We start from the raw sequence: 19,640 nt of genomic DNA, 5'->3' as shown, positions 1-19,640 counted from the left end.
TGCCAGATTGGATGATGTTAATGATAACACGCCCAGATCCAGCAGCTCGCTATCAGCGATTGAAAAAGATCAAGACCCTTATCAAAAAAAAAACTTTATTTCCCATTCAGCCTTATATTTGGAGAGCTTCTTGAGCATGAGACTAAAATGTAATGATGAGCATGTAATGATGTATTTGCTATTAGTATTCTCCACAGTCCAGAATCCTTATGTGTTTATTCGGCTTATGTGTAGGCTTATGTAAAATACAAGACACATCACATCTTGTATTGATTGGATATGGGACTCGTAATTTTCCCTTTAAATTCGGGACAATCCTTTATTTTACAGGATGGGTGGCAACCCTAGTTGCAACTCTTTCCAGTGTAGCCTACCTGCTTCTACTGGACCAACAGATATTGAAAGAACATTTGTAATTAACTGACCTTAATCACTTTGTTTATTTATTAGCTGGACCTTTTTATGCACTCAACAAAAGTAAAGTTATATAAAGGCATCTAACTATCAGAGCCCAACAAAAACTTAATACTCCAATATTAACAATTGACTACTTTCTGATAGTTTAAAAAAACAAAACATATTTTTACTTGATTCGTCTATCCACTCCTGCTTGACTTGTCTAACGTTTTACCCTATGAGGTCATTGACTACGTTCAAAATCATTCATCCATATTAAATATGTCTATAAAAGTGCAAATACTGTATCAGGTAATTTGCATTTGTCAGGTGTATTTGAGCTCAAACTTTGGGATGATTCTCTTTCTTTACACACTCCTGCTTTTCCATCACCTTCATATTAAGGTGGCGAACACTCTTTGCAGAATAATGGGAAACCCTAATTACCCGTTATTTTTCAAGGATGGAGATGTAACTATTGGAGGAATTTTTGCAATCCACAGAAAGGAAACATTACCTTCATTTGAGTTTACACAAAAACCTCAGCCTCTATCATGCTCCAGGTTTGATGCATTTGAAACTTTGAGAAACATTACAGTAGATAATATATTTTATATAAACTGACTTATAAAATAAAAATAAATCAATCAATAAATAATAATAATGATGATGATGATGTTTTTAAATGAGTTAACTGCAAATCAGTTTTCAACAGCAAACTACACATAATATCTAAAACATTGTTTCAAGAATAAACAATATGTGAAGACAAAACAATTATTATTTACCTTTCTACTGTATGTTTTTTTTTTTTTTTTTTTTTAGTTGCTATTTACTGGTTTGATGTTGATGTTGATATTTCCACAGTGTGAATTTGAGAGATTTTCGGCTGGCTCAAACTATGATATTTGCCATTGAGGAGATAAATAGAAGTGAAAGTTTGCTCCCAAATATTTCTATTGGCTACATGATTTATGATACATGTGGTTCAAGACTGTCTACCATGGCTGCAACAATGGGATTGATGAATGGTCAGGAATTTGGACCAGGTGACAGATGCAATGGACAGACTCCTTTACATGCTATTATAGGAGAATCTGAGACTTCTGCCACAGTGATTCTGTCCAGAACTACAGGACCTTTTAAGATTCCAGTGGTAAAGAGTAGTAACAATAAATGTTTGACATAATTACCATGCTGATGACTGTATTACTGTTACTTTTTCTTTACATCCATTCATTCTTAAATTGTGTGTGTGTGTGTGCACATACATACTTACTTACATTTTTTCCCCTCTCTCCAGATAAGTCACTCAGCATCATGTGAATGTCTCAGTAATAGGAAATATTACCCTTCATTCTTCAGGACTATTTCTAGTGATTACCACATGAGCAGAGCACTTGCATCCATAGTCAAGCACTTAGGCTGGTCTTGGGTGGGAGCTGTGAACAGTGACAATGACTATGGAAACAATGGAATGGCCATATTTCTGAAAACAGCTCAAGAAGAGGGGATTTGTGTGGAGTACTCTGTAAAATTCTACCGAACAGAGCCAGAAAAACTCAAAAAAGTGGTAGACACTATAAAAAAAGGCACTGCAAAAGTGATTGTTGCATTTGTTTCATTTGTTGAGATGGGCTTACTTATTGATCAACTAAGTATTCAGAATATTACAGGCCTCCAAATGATCGGTGTGGAGCCATGGATAACTGCAAAGACTTATTTCACTCCAAACAGTTTTCATGCAATGGGAGGGTCACTAGGCTTTGCAGTGAAAAAAAATAATATTGAAGGGTTTGCAGAATATGCTATAAAGCCATTCTGGGACACAGCTTTTCCATGCTCGGGGAGTAAGGGGAATTATTCTCAATATGCAGTAAGTTGCAGCAGATATGAGGAGCTGCTTGCGCTGAAAAATTACAATGAAGATGTGACTGAACACAGATATTCAAGCAATGTCTACAAAGCAGTTTATGCTGTGGCTCATTCATTGCACAGTCTGTTAAAGTGCACAGAAAAAGAAGGATGTGAGAAAGGTCTGACAATACAAACAGAGCAGGTAAAAGATAAAAGACAGATGAACAGAATTGGATGAAAAAAGGGAATAAAATGGCACAATGTCAAAACTGCCCTTTTTTCCCCCTAGGTGGTTGAGGCCCTAAAAAAGATACATTTTGCCATAAAGACGGGAGATCATGTATGGTTTGACAGTACTGGTAGCGTAGTGGCCCTGTATGAAGTTGTGAACTGGCAGCAGGACTCAGATGGATCATTCCAGTTTAAATCAGTGGGATACTATGATGCCTCACTGCCTACTTACCAAAACTTAGACCTTAATATTGAAACCATAATCTGGGCTGGAGGACAGCTGGAAGTAAATGGCAATAACCTTTTTGTCCTAGTATTTGTTTTAATTAAAGCAATGTAATATTAAAAAGTTAATTTTGAGCACAGCATTAAAAACAGAAACATTAACATTGTGGTCAATTTCTAAAACAGTTTCAAGTATTTGTTTGTTCAAGAGAAGTATTTACAAACAAAATTAACTTACAAAGTCCCCTGTTATGCATTTATTCTCCAAAAATATTTAATATGCTGTACACAATAACATGTAATGTATTTATTTTTATAATGATTTTTTCCTCATGTAGAAACCAAGGTCTGTGTGCAGTGAGAGCTGTCCTCCAGGCACTAGGAAGGCTGCACAGAAAGGAAGACCTGTCTGCTGTTTCGACTGTGTTCCATGTGCAGAAGGCGAAATCAGTAATAAGGCAGGTAATGTTCAGCCCATCTCACATTTTCAAAGAAAATTAGTTAGTTGCTCTTTGTTTTTTTTTGTTTTTTTTACTGTTAAGGATGAAGTTATAATCAAAGGAGTTCATAAATGATTTTTTGGCTCTAACTATAATGATCACAACTTCCTTTCCAGATTCAATTAACTGCAAGCAGTGTCCAGAGGAATACTGGTCTAATGCTGAGAAAAATAATTGTGTTTTAAAGGCTGTAGAGTTTCTGTCATTCACAGAAGTTATGGGTATAGTGTTAGTCTTTTTCTCACTCTTTGGAGTAGGATTAACTATGCTGGTGGCTATCCTGTTTTACAACAAGAAGGAAACCCCAATAGTAAAAGCCAACAATTCAGAGCTGAGCTTCCTGCTGCTCTTCTCATTGACTCTGTGTTTCCTCTGTTCACTTACTTTCATTGGTCGGCCCACTGAATGGTCCTGTATGTTGCGTCACACAGCGTTTGGGGTCACCTTTGTCCTCTGTATCTCCTGTGTTCTGGGTAAAACAATAGTGGTGTTAATGGCCTTCAAGGCTACACTTCCAGGAAGTAATGTCATGAAATGGTTTGGGCCTGCACAACAACGACTCTGTGTTCTTGCCTTAACACTTGCACAGGTTCTTATTTGTGTGATTTGGCTAACAATATCTCCTCCATTTCCCTACAAAAATATGAAATATTATAAAGAAAAGATAATTCTTGAGTGCAGTCTGGGTTCTACTGTAGGTTTCTGGGCTGTGCTCAGTTACATTAGCTTTCTGGCTCTCTTGTGCTTCATTCTGGCTTTTCTGGCTCGCACACTGCCTGATAACTTCAATGAAGCCAAATTCATTACATTCAGTATGCTCATATTCTGTGCTGTATGGATCACATTTATTCCAGCTTATGTTAGTTCCCCTGGAAAATTTACAGTAGCTGTGGAGATATTTGCTATTTTAGCTTCAAGCTTTGGTTTACTATTTTGCATTTTTGCACCTAAATGTTATATTATCCTGCTTAAGCCTGAACAAAATACAAAGCAACACTTGATGGGAAAAACCACACCTACTTCCTTAGCCCTCAAGCCCTACTGAGAATTTAAAACAACATGTCTATATTAGCATGGAAAATATGCTGATGCAAATACTCGCCTGGGAGCATATTTCACAAACATAGAAAAACACAAATAAGAAACCCTTTAATTAAAGCCCAGATGGAAGATGCACCATATTAGTCTCATTAAAAAGCATGGGGTGAAATTGTTCTAAACAACAAAGAAAACACATGATGCAACTGACTGTTCAATGGGGTATAATTATTTAATTGTTATTTCTTTTAGGGTCTTAGAATGTCATGAAAAAAATAAAATAAAAATGCAGAAATACACTGAAAAGGTATGTTGGACTTATTGTACATTGGTTCCACATGAACCAATTATTTAATTCAAACATAAATTTGTTCACTTAACTGCAGCAACATGGAATAAAGTTTTTTGAATGTTCTGATTAACCCTTTTACGCGTACGATCACACCGGTGTGATCAGTCTTGGCTGGTCCCTGAAGGGTACGTTCACACTGGTGTGATTAGAACGTTCAGTGCATCACGTGATCAACTGCTGAATTCAAATCTGCTTTCGCGCTCATATTATAATCATATCATATTATCACAAATATTCAGTGTTTTCAACCATATAATGCTTATTTTAGGTTTCAGACATTTAAATACAAATAAGTACTAGCAAAACCATACATTTATAGTTTGTAAAATACATGCTGATATCTATGGAAACGGCAATAATGATCCTTACAAATAGGATACAATGACATTTTATTGATATCATATCCCAGACAGCAACATAGTTTTGGCCCAGATCCAGCCCACATCTGGCCCGTGTGAAATCCATGCAGGTCAGATGTGGGCCGGATCTGGGCCGACACTGCTTGCTGTCTGGGATACAGATTGCGTAGGTAACTATAAAGTTTACTCTGCTCTTCTCCCAGTTTACCGGAGGCTTACTTTAACGTGTTTTGGGATGAGAGGATGAATTTACGTGTTGTAAATCCCACAGCTCGGATTCAGTGCGAAGTAACATGACGGCGCCCATCACCCGATAGATCAATAGATCAACAATCACAGCCATTTTTTGTTACATCACTGAATTAAACTAACTAACAAACTGTAAGTAAGCATGCTGGGAACTACATCTTTGGTAATATAAATAGTATATTCAAATAGTAATTTGATGATTAATTTAATGAGTGAAGATCCATATGCAGCATTTAATAAGACAGTCCAGAATCATAACCAAAAACAGCAGGCAAGGGTCAAAACACAGGCAAGCAATAAGAACAAACGACAAGACAGAAAACACAGGCAATAGGGTAATCCAACGAACAGGCAAAGAGTCCAAAAACTAAGGTAAATAGAATCAGAAAGAATGTTTAGTGATGTGGTGTAATACTACTAACAAAACCTTGCACTGAATTAAAGAGTGAACCAGGCTTTTATAGACAGAGCTACTAAGTCTTCCAGATGCTCCTAAGCAAGAACAGTCTTAAGACCAGGAGGAAGGTGGAGCAGAGGTGGAACAGGGGAGGGATGGAGGGCCAGGTCCATGGAGTAGAAGAACCGAAGACAAGGGTGAAACAGGAAGTCAGTTCAAAGGAGCAGGAGGCCAGGACGGAGCCAGCAGAGCAGGAGATCAGGTGCAGCTGGCAGAACAGGAGACCACCAGGGCAGAGCAGGTAGAGCTGAAGACCACCAGGGTGGAGCAGGCAGAGCTGGAGACCACCAGGGCGGAGCAGGCAGAGCTGCAGACCACCAAGGTGGAGCAGGCACAGCTGGAAACAACCAGGGCGGAGCAGATGACCACCAGGGTTGAGCTGATGTAGCTGAGGACCACGGCTGAGCTGGAGACCACAGAGGAGCTGAAATACAGAGTACAGAGAGTTTATTGATGGCCCCATTGGCCATGGCAGGGTACTCACACAGCTCAGGATCATCTTATTTGGCAGGAAGCACAGGGAGTTCATAAACAGCCTCTCTGGCCATGGCAGGACAGACAGAGAGTTCAGAGATGGCCTCCTTGGCCATGGCATGATAGGCAGAGAGCTCAGAGACAGCCTCCATGGCCGTAACAGGGCAGGCAAGGGATTCAGGGACCACCTCCTTGGCCATGACAGGACAGGCAGGGAGCTCAAGGGCAACCTCTGTGGTTGAGACAGGAAAAGTAGGGAACTCACAGGCTGACCCAAACAGGATTGAGCTCTGGGGCTTGAGTGAACTCTGGAGCAGGTTCATGGACTGGAGTGGGCTCTGGAGAGCACCGAGGCTGCCGAGTTGTGGATGCCGGCTGCCCATACCGACATCAGCGGTGGGTCTGCCAAACTGGAAACCAACCTCAAACTTTTTTGTAAGGCTTGAGTGTCTTCAAATTCATCATTCACGATGACCGGGAACAATGGATGACTGGGTGGCATCCATGATGGCTGAAGACTGTGGCATGACATCCATGAAGGCTGGAGGATCTGGCATGGCAGCCGTGATGGCTGGAGACTCTGATGTGGTGGACAGGCTCTGGACTGGCGGCCATTTTGTGAAGTGTTTATGGAATGGTGGCCATCTTGTGGAGAGGCTTTGGATTAGCGGCCATCTTGTGAAGAGGCTCTGGGCTGGCAGCACTGACGAGATGAGACGAGACTCAGGAGTGGCGGCTATGTTACGAACAGGCGCTGGTGTGGCAGCCATGTCATGACTGGAAAGCACTGAGAGGATAGTACTAGCAAATATCAGACCCCCTCCCCCAGAGTGTGTGTACACAACCACCCTATAATGATAAAAATCCACCCACTCCTTTTTTATCCCATTAAATCAAAAGCAATGTCTCAGAACAAGCCGCTCGCAGAATAAAAGATGCCCTTTTAAAGGGTACCTATTATGCAAAATTTAATTTTACATGTTGTTTTAACATAAATGTGTGTTGGCAGTGTGTGTACACAACCACCAAAAGTCAAGACAAAAGTAACTAACAACCAGAGGTGAGTAGTAACGAAGTACATTTACTCTGTTACATTTACTTGAGCAAATTTTTGGAAAAATTGTAATTTAAAGAGTAGATTTAACGATGGGTACTTTTACTCTACATTTCTATTGAAAAAAAACGATACTTTTACTTCGCTACAGACATTAATGTCGTGACTTTTTTTTTTTTTTTTACAATTTGTTAAGAAACATAGTTTATTCCAAACGCGCTGTCTCTTTTATCTGGGGCATGAACGATGCCCCATTCGCAAATTAATCACTCTTTTGAGTCGATTCTGTTCAAGGCCTTGAACAAACAAGCCTGCAAAACTGTGTCCGAAATGGCATACACAATGAGTGGTTACTTTACGAGCGCTAAAAGAGTACGTAGTCTAAAGCCAAATCTCGTTAAGTATGAATGTGATCCAACATGTTGGCGTTATCATGCAATTTATGACATTATAACAAGCGCAACAACTTAAAAGATATGAGTGACAGGTTTCATTCATCTATCTGTAAATATTTTGATGTTGATGAAATGTGCTCATTTTTGGTCTTGTAGAAGAAACAGCTGCCCTTGTGATTTTAGTATAACCGATAAATTTTGGGTTAAGTTTTTAAATATTTTTAACTCAGTATAGCCCACAGTTTAATCCTTATTTTTATTTTTTATTACAAAAAAACAAAAATGATCTCTTGAGTATGTTATTAATCTCTTAATTGTATGTGCAAAATTGTTCAAAACTAGCTTAAATCTCCTTTGTTTTCCTCTTTTTCTTGTTGAATGTCTCTCACGTTTAATCCCTGAGGTTTACAATATCAATAAAAACAACAATAAATTCAATTTTTAATGCATTATGATTATATGAATTTTATTATTTTTTTTCCGTTTATAATCTCATACTATGATGTAGACAAACTCATTATAGTTTTCTGTTTTTTTTTTTTTTGTCATTATGATTGTTCATTGTTACTACCATCTTTCCCTGAGCTTGTATGTAATTATAAGTTCTGCAGTAATAATACTAAAAAGAAAATAAGAGCGAGAGGTGCACAAACACCTCATAGTACGTTTTCCTCCATGTTTGCAATGTCTGAACAAAAGAGATGTCGATCAGCTGCTCAAATATCTTGTCTTTGGAGAACACTGTTGATTTTCCACTCAATGTAAGTATTACTACTTAGAAATTAAGATTATCTCAGAATGCATTGCTAGCCCATACCAAAAATAATGAACAATAATAAAGATAAATGCTGACCAATAATTAATTATATTTTTTAGTAAAACAAGCAAAATATATATATATATATATATATTTTCATATACCATAGCTATGCATGACTATACACATGTAAACAAATGCAGCCAAGGTGAATACATCTCAATTTTCAGTCAAGTAATGAATTAATGCGTATGTTAATGAAACAATTATATTTTGTTTTCTGACAACAACAGGAAACATGAATAAATGAATAAAAGAATAAATAAAAGTAATCAAGACAATAAATAAATATAAGTCAAGGACACATAAATCAAAACTTTATTCAAACTTATTGTTCTGACAATCATGTATTTACAGACGGTGAACCAAAATCCTACTGCCATCTCAACATAGCTGTGCCAGTTCTGCAGGTTTATTCTGATGAAGCAGCTGACCACCGTGTCCACCTTCACCTGTCTCTGCCGTCCATCACGACCCTTGTTGCTGCTGTCAGACTGAATCTGGTCATGGATGAGAAAGGGGCATCGAGGCTATCATTGCCTGAGTGCACAGAGAGGATGAGGCCCCCCATACCACACAATCTTGAAGCAAGAGCAGGGGAACGCGTGTGGGAAAATTTAGCTTGCTGCTCTGTCTGCTCCAAACATCTGTGTGCTGTACTTCATGAGCACAACTACCTGTAAAACATTTAAACAGAGTAAAACATTTTACATGTTGTCAGCATTCCATTTCTTGCCAAATTTAATTTCACATGTTTACAATTACATGCAAATTTTTTATATAGCTTCATTATCTTTGTGGTATAGTGAACTGGTAAGCAGAAGGTTGCTGGTTCAATCTCCGCAGTCGTCACCACCAGTGTGTCCTTCAGCAAGGCTCTTTTCTCCAGGTTGCTGCAGGGGATTGGGGTCCCTGTAATAAAAGCACTGTAGTCACTTCGGATAAAAGTGCCAAATGCATAAATGTAAATGTGATTTTTGTAAATGCTTTTTTGTATCTTGGGCACAAACGCTCAATAAAGCTGCTTATTTCTTAAAGTTTATTTCTTCAAGGTACTTGTCACACCCCTGGACTGTTTTGTTGTGGTTTTGCTCCCCATGGGTTCCCTGTTACCCAGTTTCTCCCCAGTCTGATTGTGTTCATTTGCTCCAGGTGTTTCTTGTTTTCCCCTGATTTCCCTGTCTTTAAAAGCCCCAGTCCTTTCAGTTAGTTCCTGTTTTGGAGTTTCCCCTGTGAGTAAAAGATTAAAGACCGTTCAACGTTTCTCCACGTCTCTCTCGTTCCTCCCAGCGAATCGTGACAGAAGACCCAACCAACACTACAGTAACCTCTGTTTGTACCCTCCGTTTTGTTTCTCGTTTTACCCGGTGTTTTTTGTTTCCGTTGTGTGTCCTTATGGATCCCCTCCTTCGCCCCGAATTCCTCCTCCTCCTCCTGCTGGAGCAGGGGGAGTGTTCGCTCGAGGACCACACAAGACTGTTCCTGATTATAGCTAACACCACAAGCTACCCGGACGACTGTCGTCCGAGGATGGTCCTCGAGTGGAATTTGCCGCCTTCGTGGAGTGGAATCCAGGCCCAGTGCCCGACCCAGTGCCCAGCCCACCATCTCCCCGCTGCGCAGAGCGCATGCCTGAGCCCACCACTGACGGAGAGCCAGAGCCCGCCGCGACCGACGAGCCATAACCGCACGGAGCGACAGAGCTGAGGATCGCCGCGGAGCCAGAGCTACAAATTACGTCAGTCAAGGAGCGTGAGCCGGCAACAACGCCCGCCTTGGGAGAGAACGCCACAGATTGTGTGAGCGCGGAGAGGAGCTCCGCCCCTGCACCGCGGCTGAGGGTGAGCTGAGTTCGGCGCGAGGATTGTGCCACAACGAGGGTCTGAAGGCTCCTGTGCCTGCTCCCCATAAACTTCCTCCAGAGCATGCGCTTCCAGAGCGCCCTCCAGTGCCCGCTCCCCGTAAGTGTCCCCCAGAGTCCGCGCCTCCAGAGCGCCCTCCAGTGTTGGCTCCTGTTCCTGAGGTCTGGAGGCTTTCAAATGCCCACCCTCCCACCCATTACTGCCTCTTCCACCACTGTCGTCTGGCAGCCCCTCTGCTCGCTCTCAGCCCACCATCTATGCAGTGCGAGCTCGGTGGGACTACCATCCTCCAGCGTTGCCGTGGTGGGTGTCCCTCGACTCCGCCTCCAGCCTCCGAGGCCCGGACTCCACCTCGGCCCGTTGACCCGTCGGCTCCACCATGGCTCCTAGCTCACTCTGGAATCCAGACCTGGTCCACACTAGGACCGTAAGTCATTGCGGTATGTGGGCCAAGCAAAAGCTGATTGTGTGGGCCAGAGCTGGGCCAGAGAAAAATTGCTATGTGGGCCGGAGCTGGGCCAGAGAAAAATTGCTATGTGGGACCATACCTGTATGACCATAGCTGGCCCTATTCTGGCCCAGACAGCAACATAGTGTTGGCCCAGATCCTAGTGTGTACCAGGTCTGGATTCCAGATAAGGGCCACACATGGGCCATAACTGGCCCAAGTCTCAGCCAAGTTAATTACCCATAACTGGCCCTGAATTGGGCCAGTTCTGGCCTATGTGTGGCCCTTGTCTGGAATCCAGACCTGGTACACACTAGGACCGTAAGTCATTGCGGTATGTGGGCCACGAAAAAGCTGATTGTGTGGGCCGGAGCTGGGCCAGAGAAAAATTGCTATGTGGGATCTGAGGTTCTGTATGACCATAGCTGGCCCTGTTCTGGTCCTATACGCTGGATCAGATGGGTTCCACATGTCAGCCTCAACAAAACCATAACCAAGCCACTTGATACACACCCCTCCTAGATGAATAGTCACAACAACAACAAAATATTCTGAACAAATATTTAATCATGTTTAATCAGCAAACCAAGTTGAATGAATCTCACACCTAACATACAGCATTGTCAGTTCACACTTTCACAAAAACTATAAAAACATGCTTATTTGTTTTGCTTGGTCAGTGTGTTCACCCTGTTGGAGTATGGCAGTGTGAATTGGCTTTTAGGTGCTTTGGAATACAAAACAAAAAACAGTAAACTAAATATATTTGTTTAATGTTCATGCAATTAACACAAAATTCTTAAATAAGGTAGTTTCTCTATTTTTGCAGTATTCAAGTGTTCATGTCCCTGAATAATATCTGCATGAACCTAAGTCTGAAGAGTACACATAATATCTAGTAGACAGCAATCCTTGTGAGTGAGAAGTCTGGTGTGGAGGCTGGATCTGGAACCGACTTCTGTCCAGGTTATCCGTCTTCACGAACTGCCCTGAAATACAATTCAAACAAACAATGTAGTGTGAGGCTCTTACATTCACAATGCTCATTTTTGGCCTCGGGGGTGAAGTGTGCAGAAAATTCTGCTGGACTGAAATTTAGTATTTGGTGAACAGTCTTCAAGAGTGCAAATAATATTTTAAGTTTTAAGTATCTTTCAGGCTCGCGTGAGGTTTCCACGAGCAACAAAGTCTGCTTGAACAAAAATTTCACTACATTTAAAGTTTAGAAAATAATATACAGACCGTTACAGTTTGAAGTGAGGTGCATTCACAGTACTGGTTCTGTCTTACTGTTATAAATTTTAATTTCAAAGAACTTTTTTATTATCATCTGTGTCTTTTTTTGAATTATGATTGACCCCTCTGTAGGTTGTTGTATATGAAGTGTCCTCAGAGCAGAGTTAAACAAGATGGCCTTGAAGGACATACAGGAACCCAGACAGCAACATAGTGTTAATATTCAAAAAAATATCTCAAATAAATATCAAATATTTCCCAGACAGCAACATAGTGTCGGCCCAGATCCGGCCCACATCTGGCCCGCGTGAAATCCATGCGGGCCAGATGTGGGCCGGATCTGGGCCAACACTGCTTGCTGTCTGGGAAATATTTGATATTTATTTGATATATATTTTTGAATATTCGACAAACTTTTGAATGTTTGAGGTTTTACTTACTAGTCAGATGGTTCATGGTGCTTTGGAGATGTTCTTCGACAGGAGATCTGCTCCGCTCCAGCTCTGCAGCACAGCCATAAGCATGGAAGAATAGGAACAATATGTCACATAGCCAACAAATGTAGTATTCAATGTCAGGATTATTAGAAATAAACAAACTACAGGAGAGGTGAAATGCAATAATAATAATAATAATATACAAAACATACAAAAAATCTTAAGATACCAGAATTCATATTTTTAGGTTTTACAGATGCATGATGATATAGTTGAAATATACTGTGAAAAATTCATATAAAGTTATTTAATAAGACTTCTCAGATCACCTGTGTTTCCTGTATCTCTGTCAGCAGCTCACATTACAAATTGTTTTGTAACTTCCCCTGTTTTAGGTATTTTTTACTGACGCTCCTGAAATCATAGTACAATTGATCAATATTTGTTTGCAATTAAAGTTCAAAATGTGTTTGAAATAGTTTCAGCCCATTAGTTCATGTAAGTGACGTCACCGATTGACCCCCACAGTGCAGACTTTTAGGTTAAATTAATTAGCTTATAGTGACTTCCATTTATCTATTGACAAAGTATCAGCAAAACATTTACAAAACTATCAAAGCCGCTCATCTACACATAAAAGGTGCTTAAAAGCTCAAACGTTTTGAAGTAAATATTCTAGGCTACAAGACTGATTACTCAAAAGTCTTGGTCAGGACTATTTAGTATGGGTTTTAAGGCCTTATTTCAGCTACATTTTTTTTCCCAAAACTTACTAACCATGCATAATATTTTTTTTCTAAAAAATGCAAACATGTACATCCATCTTGGTCACATATTATTGTAGCACAGTTTGTGCTGAATACAAAAAAAAATTACATGTTGGTCAATAGTATGTTTTAAGTAGCTGAAATAAGCACAAATATCAGGGCATGTCAAAACATCTCAAGGGCCCCAAAATGACCTCAGACCCCAGAGGGTTAATAAGAGCTCAAATGTATAAGTTACCTTACCTCTAATTGTTAGCCTCTATAGTTAACGGTTGTGATGCTAACGGTCTTTTTGAAGACACTATACCACTCCTGTAAAGTAAAGATTCAACAGAAACGTGTCAGTAACATGTAAGAAAGTGTCAGGAACAGTTGTATGTATTATTTGTGTAACTTTAGGGACGAAACTTACCTGAAAGCAGTGAAGACAGCAGAGAGACAGCTTCTCGTGACTTGTCAGCTGAGTGAGTTGACGCCCTGTTACCATGGTAACCTCCTCAGCTTCAGTTTAAATGTGATTTGAATGCTCAACGCGCGCGCCCATTGGCCGTCCACACGAACGCGGTTATTTTCAAAACAGCAGCTTTTTCTCTGCGGTTTGTTCCGTTCGTCCTCACGCAAGCGCTGCACCAGGTCACTGAAACCGAACATTTTGAAAAAACTCCTGCCAGGGTGAAGATTTAAAAAAACTCTGGCTGCAGTGTTATCAAGTAGACAGCTAAACCGGAGTTTTTGGCTTGTGACGTCGGAGCCTGCGCTGTTATCTCCGCCTACTTGAAACTTTGTCAGGCTTCTGATTGGCCAGCATGGCCTAAAACACATCAAAGTTACGCATTTACATAAATAGTACAAAAGTCAAATAAAATGTCCTGAAATTTCATCATGTATTGTTTAGTAGGCCTACATCAAACTGTAAATTGAATGAGAATATGAAAGCAGTGAATGCAAAACATTGTTTGAAGTCAGTTGCATATAAATAAAACAACAGGATATACTCTATAATATAACATATAATATAATATCATATGAGGCATGAATATAATTTCACATGCAAACACAATTAAACACAATACGAGCTTTATGTTATGCATTTTAAAAATATATTTTCAAAATGTATTTCAATATATTTAACAGTGTTTCACATATATGTGAATATATTACCTTTCTGTATGGGAAAACATTGGGATTTTAGTCAAAAATATTTGAAATGGATTTTAAATGTGGGTCAAGATCGGCAATACTTATGTGGCCCACATATCTACATTTGACATCTGCCCCATGTCTTGTGTGCCGTCTTAAACCCGGTACCATCTCTGCCGAACCCGGGCCATGTTTGGCCCACATGCTGTATGCCAGTGCCGGATGAATGGCAGATGAATATATGAATATATATATATATATATATATATATATAACAACAGAATATATTATTCTATAATATACTATATAATATCATATATTATATAATATCGTGAGGCATGAATATAATTTTGCATACAAACACATAATAACACACAGTATGAGCTTTATGTTATGCATTTTAAAAATATATTTTAAAAATATATTTAACAGTTTCACATATATGTGAATATATTACCTTTCTGTATGGGAAAACATTGGCATTTTACTCAAAAATATTTGAAATGGATTTTAAATATGGGTCAAGATCGGCAATACTTATGTGGCCCACATATCTGCATTTGACATCTGGGCCAAATACTACATTTGACATCTGGCCCATGTCTTGTGTGCCGTCTTAAACCCGGTACCACCTCTGCCAAACCCGGGCCATGTTTGGCCCACATGCTGTATGCCAGTGCCGGATGAATGGCAGATGAATATATGAATATATATAAAACAACAGAATATATTATTCTATAATATACTATATAATATCATATATTATATAATATCATATGAGGCATGAATATAATTTTGCATACAAGTAAACACATAATAACACACAACATGAGCTTCATGTTATGCATTTTAAAAATATATTTTAAAAATATATTTAACAGTTTCACATTTATGTGAATATATTACCTTTCTGTATGGGAAAACATTGGCATTTTACTCAAAAATATTTGAAATGGATTTTAAATATGGGTCAAGATCGGCAATACTTGTGTGGCCCACATATCTGCATTTGACATCTGGGCCAAATACTGCATTTGACATCTGGCCCATGTCTTGTGTGCCGTCTTAAACCCGGTACCATCTCTGCCGAACCGGGCCATGTTTGGCCCACATGCTGTATGCCAGTGCCGGATGAATGGCAGATGAATATATGAATATATATAAAACAACAGAATATATTATTCTATAATATACTATATAATATCATATATTATATAATATCATATGAGGCATGAATATAATTTTGCATACAAGTAAACACATAATAACACACAACATGAGCTTCATGTTATGCATTTTAAAAATATATTTTAAAAATATATTTAACAGTTTCACATTTATGTGAATATATTACCTTTCTGTATGGGAAAACATTGGCATTTTACTCAAAAATATTTGAAATGGATTTTAAATATGGGTCAAGATCGGCAATACATGTGTGGCCCACATATCTGCATTTGACATCTGGGCCAAATACTGCATTTGACATCTGGCCCATGTCTTGTGTGCCGTCTTAAACCCGGTACCATCTCTGCCGAACCCGGGCCATGTTTGGCCCACATGCTGTATGCCAGTGCCGGATGAATGCCAACTGTGCCAGATGCATGCCAAGTCTGGGCCAAATTTGTTTGCTGACTGGGAGGTAGCAAAATGACCATAAACAAGCAGTATAAAAGCATTACAAACAAGTCGTGTTGCATTCCAAGTCTTCTGAAGCCATACAAAGTCTTTATGCGAAGAAGAGAGTAAAACACAAGGTTTTAATCGCTGAAAATGATCCCGCTCTGTTAATGCGCTCACATCTTATTCAAAAAGATACTCCCGTCCCGTAGCATGAAGCAATCGGTCACGAGACATACAAGAACCAATAGCCTGTCACAACAGCATGACGCAATCGATCACAAGACACGCAAGAGCCAATGGCATTTCACAACCAAAGCTAACGTAAGGTTTCTTCTGGCGGCATTTTTTGAATTTACGTACAGAGACTGCAGCACATAGGAAGAGCTTTTTTTTTTTTTTTTTCTTCACAAATGCCCGCTGTTACCTGCTCCACCACAAAAGCTCTGCAGCAAATGCACAGAAATCAAGAATCAGAAAGCTGCAGTAATAGCTCTGTTTTAAATTACAATAATTAAAATAAACTACAATTTAAGATTTAAAAGATGTTTTATTAATTTCTGTAGTGTACTCACTCAAAGCCTTTGATGGCAGCATTCCTTAATCAGTCACTCTTCACTGGATAAACACACATGTATCTCATCTGTCCCTGTAACATCCAGACAATAGTCAAGTCACCTCTGTGATTTATCTTCTCAATGCTGCATTTACATGTTGAGGTAGTTGCTGATGTGTTAACTCACTTTTTATCCAACACAAATGTTCCTCAATTTACCAACAATACTAATGGACAAATTAAATAGATAACTTATATTTAGTTATTCCTCATATATTTGTTCATTTACATTACTTACATTCATCTAAAGCAGTGTTGACAACAGTAAAATCTACATAACAGCACACTTACATCACTCATTTTTTACACAAGTGCCTAAACCTTTTAACAGTACTGCAGCTTCGCAGGTAGGTTTCTTGAAGCGTCTTGGAGACTTCTGGATTTAGTCTGTCTCAGTTTATTCTGTTTCTTCATGTCATTCCAGAAATTGGATGATGTTGAGATCAGATCTCTCTGTGGAGCGCTGTTGTCAGACAAAAATCTCACTGGATTATTACAATTAATGGCAAAATGAGTGTTTGGAAATGTAAACTGATAATTCCTACTGACACACTACAGTAAAATATACAAATAACTGACTTAAAACCATTTTTTAGTTGGTGAAAATACTAGTGTTCTAATAATTTTCAGAATCAGAATCAGAAAGAGCTTTATTGCCAAGTATGCTTGCGCATACAAGGAATTTGTTTTATTGTCACAAGCTTCCAGTACACAGAGACAACAGCACATAAAAACAGGATGAGAATAAAAATACACACACATGAAAATATAAATAAACAAAACTAGAAAAAAATAATTTGAAAAAATAAAATAAATTGCATGTACAGTTGTGCTATAGATGATAGAATAGGAATAGAATAGAGTGAGATCCAGGGATGTACTAGGATGTAGGTGGTAACAAATAAATAGAAGGTTATTGCACATATCTTTATTGCACAGTGGGCGGAACATTTAACTGTTCATTAGGTAGATTGTCTGGGGGAAGAAACTGTTCTTGTGCCTGGCTGTCATGGTATTTGCGGCTTTGAAGCGCCGGCCAGATGGAAAAAGTTAAAAAAGGGGATGGCTTGGATGTGAGGGATCCAGAGTGATTTTCTGAGCCCTTTTCCTCACTCTGGATGTATACAGTTCTTGAAGGGTCGGCAGGGGAGCAGCAATAATTTTTTCAGCAGTCCGAACCGTTCTCTGCAGTCTTCTGATGTCTGATTTTGTAGCTGAACCAAACCAGACAGTTATTAAATTTTCTCAGCTGGCGAAGGAAGTAAAGCCTTTGTTGGGCCTTTTTTGCAATGGAGTTGATGTGAGTATCCCACTTCAGATTCTGAGAGATGGTGGTTCCCAGGAATCTGAATGACTCCGCTGTTGTTGCAGTGCTGTCCATGATGGTGAGTGGGGAGAGAGCAGGGGGGTTTCTCTTGAAGTCCATGATCATCTCCACTGTTTTGAGCGTGTTCAGCTCCAGGTTGTTAAAACTGCACCAGACAGCCAGCTGCTCAATCTCTTGTCTGTAAGCAGACTCATCACTGTCCTGTATGAGGACGATAAGTGTGGTGTCGTCTGCAAACTTCAGGAGATTGACAGAGGGATCTTTAGAGGTGTAGTCGTTGGTGTACAGGGAGAAGAGCAGTGGGGAGAGAACACAGCCCTGAGGGGCACCAGTGTTGGTGGAGCGGCTGTTTGACGTGGATTTCCCCAGTCTCACTAGCTGCTGCCTATCTGTCAGAAAGCTGGTGATCCACTGACAGATAGAGCTAGGGACAGAGAGCTGGGTTAGTTTGGTCCGGAGCAGTGTTGGGATGATGGTATTGAAGGCCGAACTGAAATCCACAAACAGGATCCTCACATACTGTAAGTCCCTGATTTGTCCAGATGCTGCAGTATGAAATGCATTGACTACATCATCCACGGACCTGTTTGCTCGGTAAGCAAACTGCAGGGGGTCCAGAAAGGGTCTAGCGATGTCCTTCAGATAAGCCAGAACAAGTTTTTCAAATGACTTCATGAGGACAGACGTTAGAGCTAGGGATGTGCAGGTCTAGTCGACTAGTCGACTAAATGGTACAGCTCCTGCTAGTCGACACTGAAATCAATAGTCGATTACACGAGAGAAAAAAATTACCATAATTTTAACGTTGCATTTAAAACATTTTAACAACAAGCTAAAATAAAACTTTTGAAAAATAATAAATATCAAAATATTTAAATATATAAATGTTTTTAAAAGCGTATCTGGGCGGAAACTACATTTTTACCTCAGACCTCACATGCCATTTCTTCATGTCAGTTGCGGCGAGCTTGAAATTACCACGCGAAGAACTAGCAAGGTGTGGGATTATTTTGAATTAGAAGGAAATGGAAAAGTTTTGTGTAAACTATGTAATGTCAAATTGGCTTACAATAACTCTACTGGAGCGATGCGTAATCATATTCAATACAGGCACGTATGCGTTAGCTTGGAGGCTAGCCAAAGCCAGCAAATGTCTATCATGTCATACACTAAGCGTTTTTGAACTATTTTATTGATCTATAATATTTGTGAAATATTTTGGCCTGCATTAAAGCCTTGTCTTCATCTGTGAGCTGAACTGTTTTACTGTTACATGTAAATTCAGATGAATATCATGTCATAGGATGTCATAGGTCAGTATCAAATGAGTGTCAAATTATTATTTTCAGCACAAAAATGTACAAGTCCACATTTATGTATGTTTAGATCTTTTTTATGTTCTAATTAACATAATTATTAACATAATTATATAACATTATGGGTAACACTTTGTAATAAATGCACACTATGAATCATTATTTAAGCATTAGTAAATAGTCAATTCAACCTTTATAAAGCATTGTTCCAGCATTAATAGGCATTAGTAAACAGTTTATAAATACAGCTATAAATGTTTTGTTCTTGAGCATATATATATATATATATATATATATATATATATACATATATATATATACATATATATATATATACAGTATATATATATATATATATATATATATATATATATATATGTTTAATAATTGTATTTTCATACTTTATTAATGATCAATTTATAATTTCTAAATTATTACGCTATTTACAAACCAGTTATTTAGGAGTT

General features: G+C 39.0%; 1 protein-coding gene and 1 long non-coding RNA gene across 3 annotated transcripts; one reads left to right on the top strand and one right to left on the bottom strand.

Moving 5' to 3' along the window:
- Positions 1–249: 249 nt before the first annotated feature.
- LOC131524448 (extracellular calcium-sensing receptor-like) lies at positions 250–4,254 on the top strand. The gene is made up of 6 exons (XM_058751578.1): positions 250–959; positions 1,264–1,552; positions 1,700–2,455; positions 2,543–2,770; positions 3,048–3,171; positions 3,326–4,254. The coding sequence occupies exons 1-6, from the start codon at positions 679–681 to the stop codon at positions 4,252–4,254; spliced, it is 2,607 nt and encodes an 868-aa protein (XP_058607561.1). The 5' UTR covers positions 250–678.
- Positions 4,255–11,207: 6,953 nt separating this feature from the next.
- On the bottom strand, positions 11,208–13,855 carry LOC131524762 (uncharacterized). 2 transcript variants are annotated; one of them, XR_009267068.1, is made up of 5 exons: positions 13,567–13,855; positions 13,398–13,466; positions 12,717–12,801; positions 12,391–12,453; positions 11,208–11,703 (listed from the first exon to the last, which is right to left on the bottom strand). It is a non-coding gene; the product is annotated as an uncharacterized LOC131524762 (long non-coding RNA). The 2 variants fall into 2 exon arrangements; XR_009267067.1 differs by having other exon boundaries at positions 11,212–11,703; positions 13,398–13,845.
- Between the last annotated feature and the right edge of the window lie 5,785 nt (positions 13,856–19,640).

This window comes from Onychostoma macrolepis, chromosome 18 (genome assembly GCF_012432095.1).
Source record: "Onychostoma macrolepis isolate SWU-2019 chromosome 18, ASM1243209v1, whole genome shotgun sequence".
Taxonomy (NCBI): Eukaryota; Metazoa; Chordata; class Actinopteri; order Cypriniformes; family Cyprinidae; genus Onychostoma; species Onychostoma macrolepis.
The sequence above is the reverse complement of the archived record's forward strand: the minus strand, read 5'-3'. Positions and strand labels throughout refer to the sequence as shown.

Excerpts from the sequence above, each read along its gene's own strand:
- LOC131524448 (XM_058751578.1), top strand. The coding sequence starts at position 679 with ATGTCTATAAAAGTGCAAATACTGTATCAGGTAATTTGCATTTGTCAG. Across the intron at positions 1,553-1,699 it reads GACCTTTTAAGATTCCAGTG|ATAAGTCACTCAGCATCATG; the intron begins GTAAAGAGTAGT and ends CCCTCTCTCCAG. Across the intron at positions 2,456-2,542 it reads TGACAATACAAACAGAGCAG|GTGGTTGAGGCCCTAAAAAA; the intron begins GTAAAAGATAAA and ends TTTTCCCCCTAG.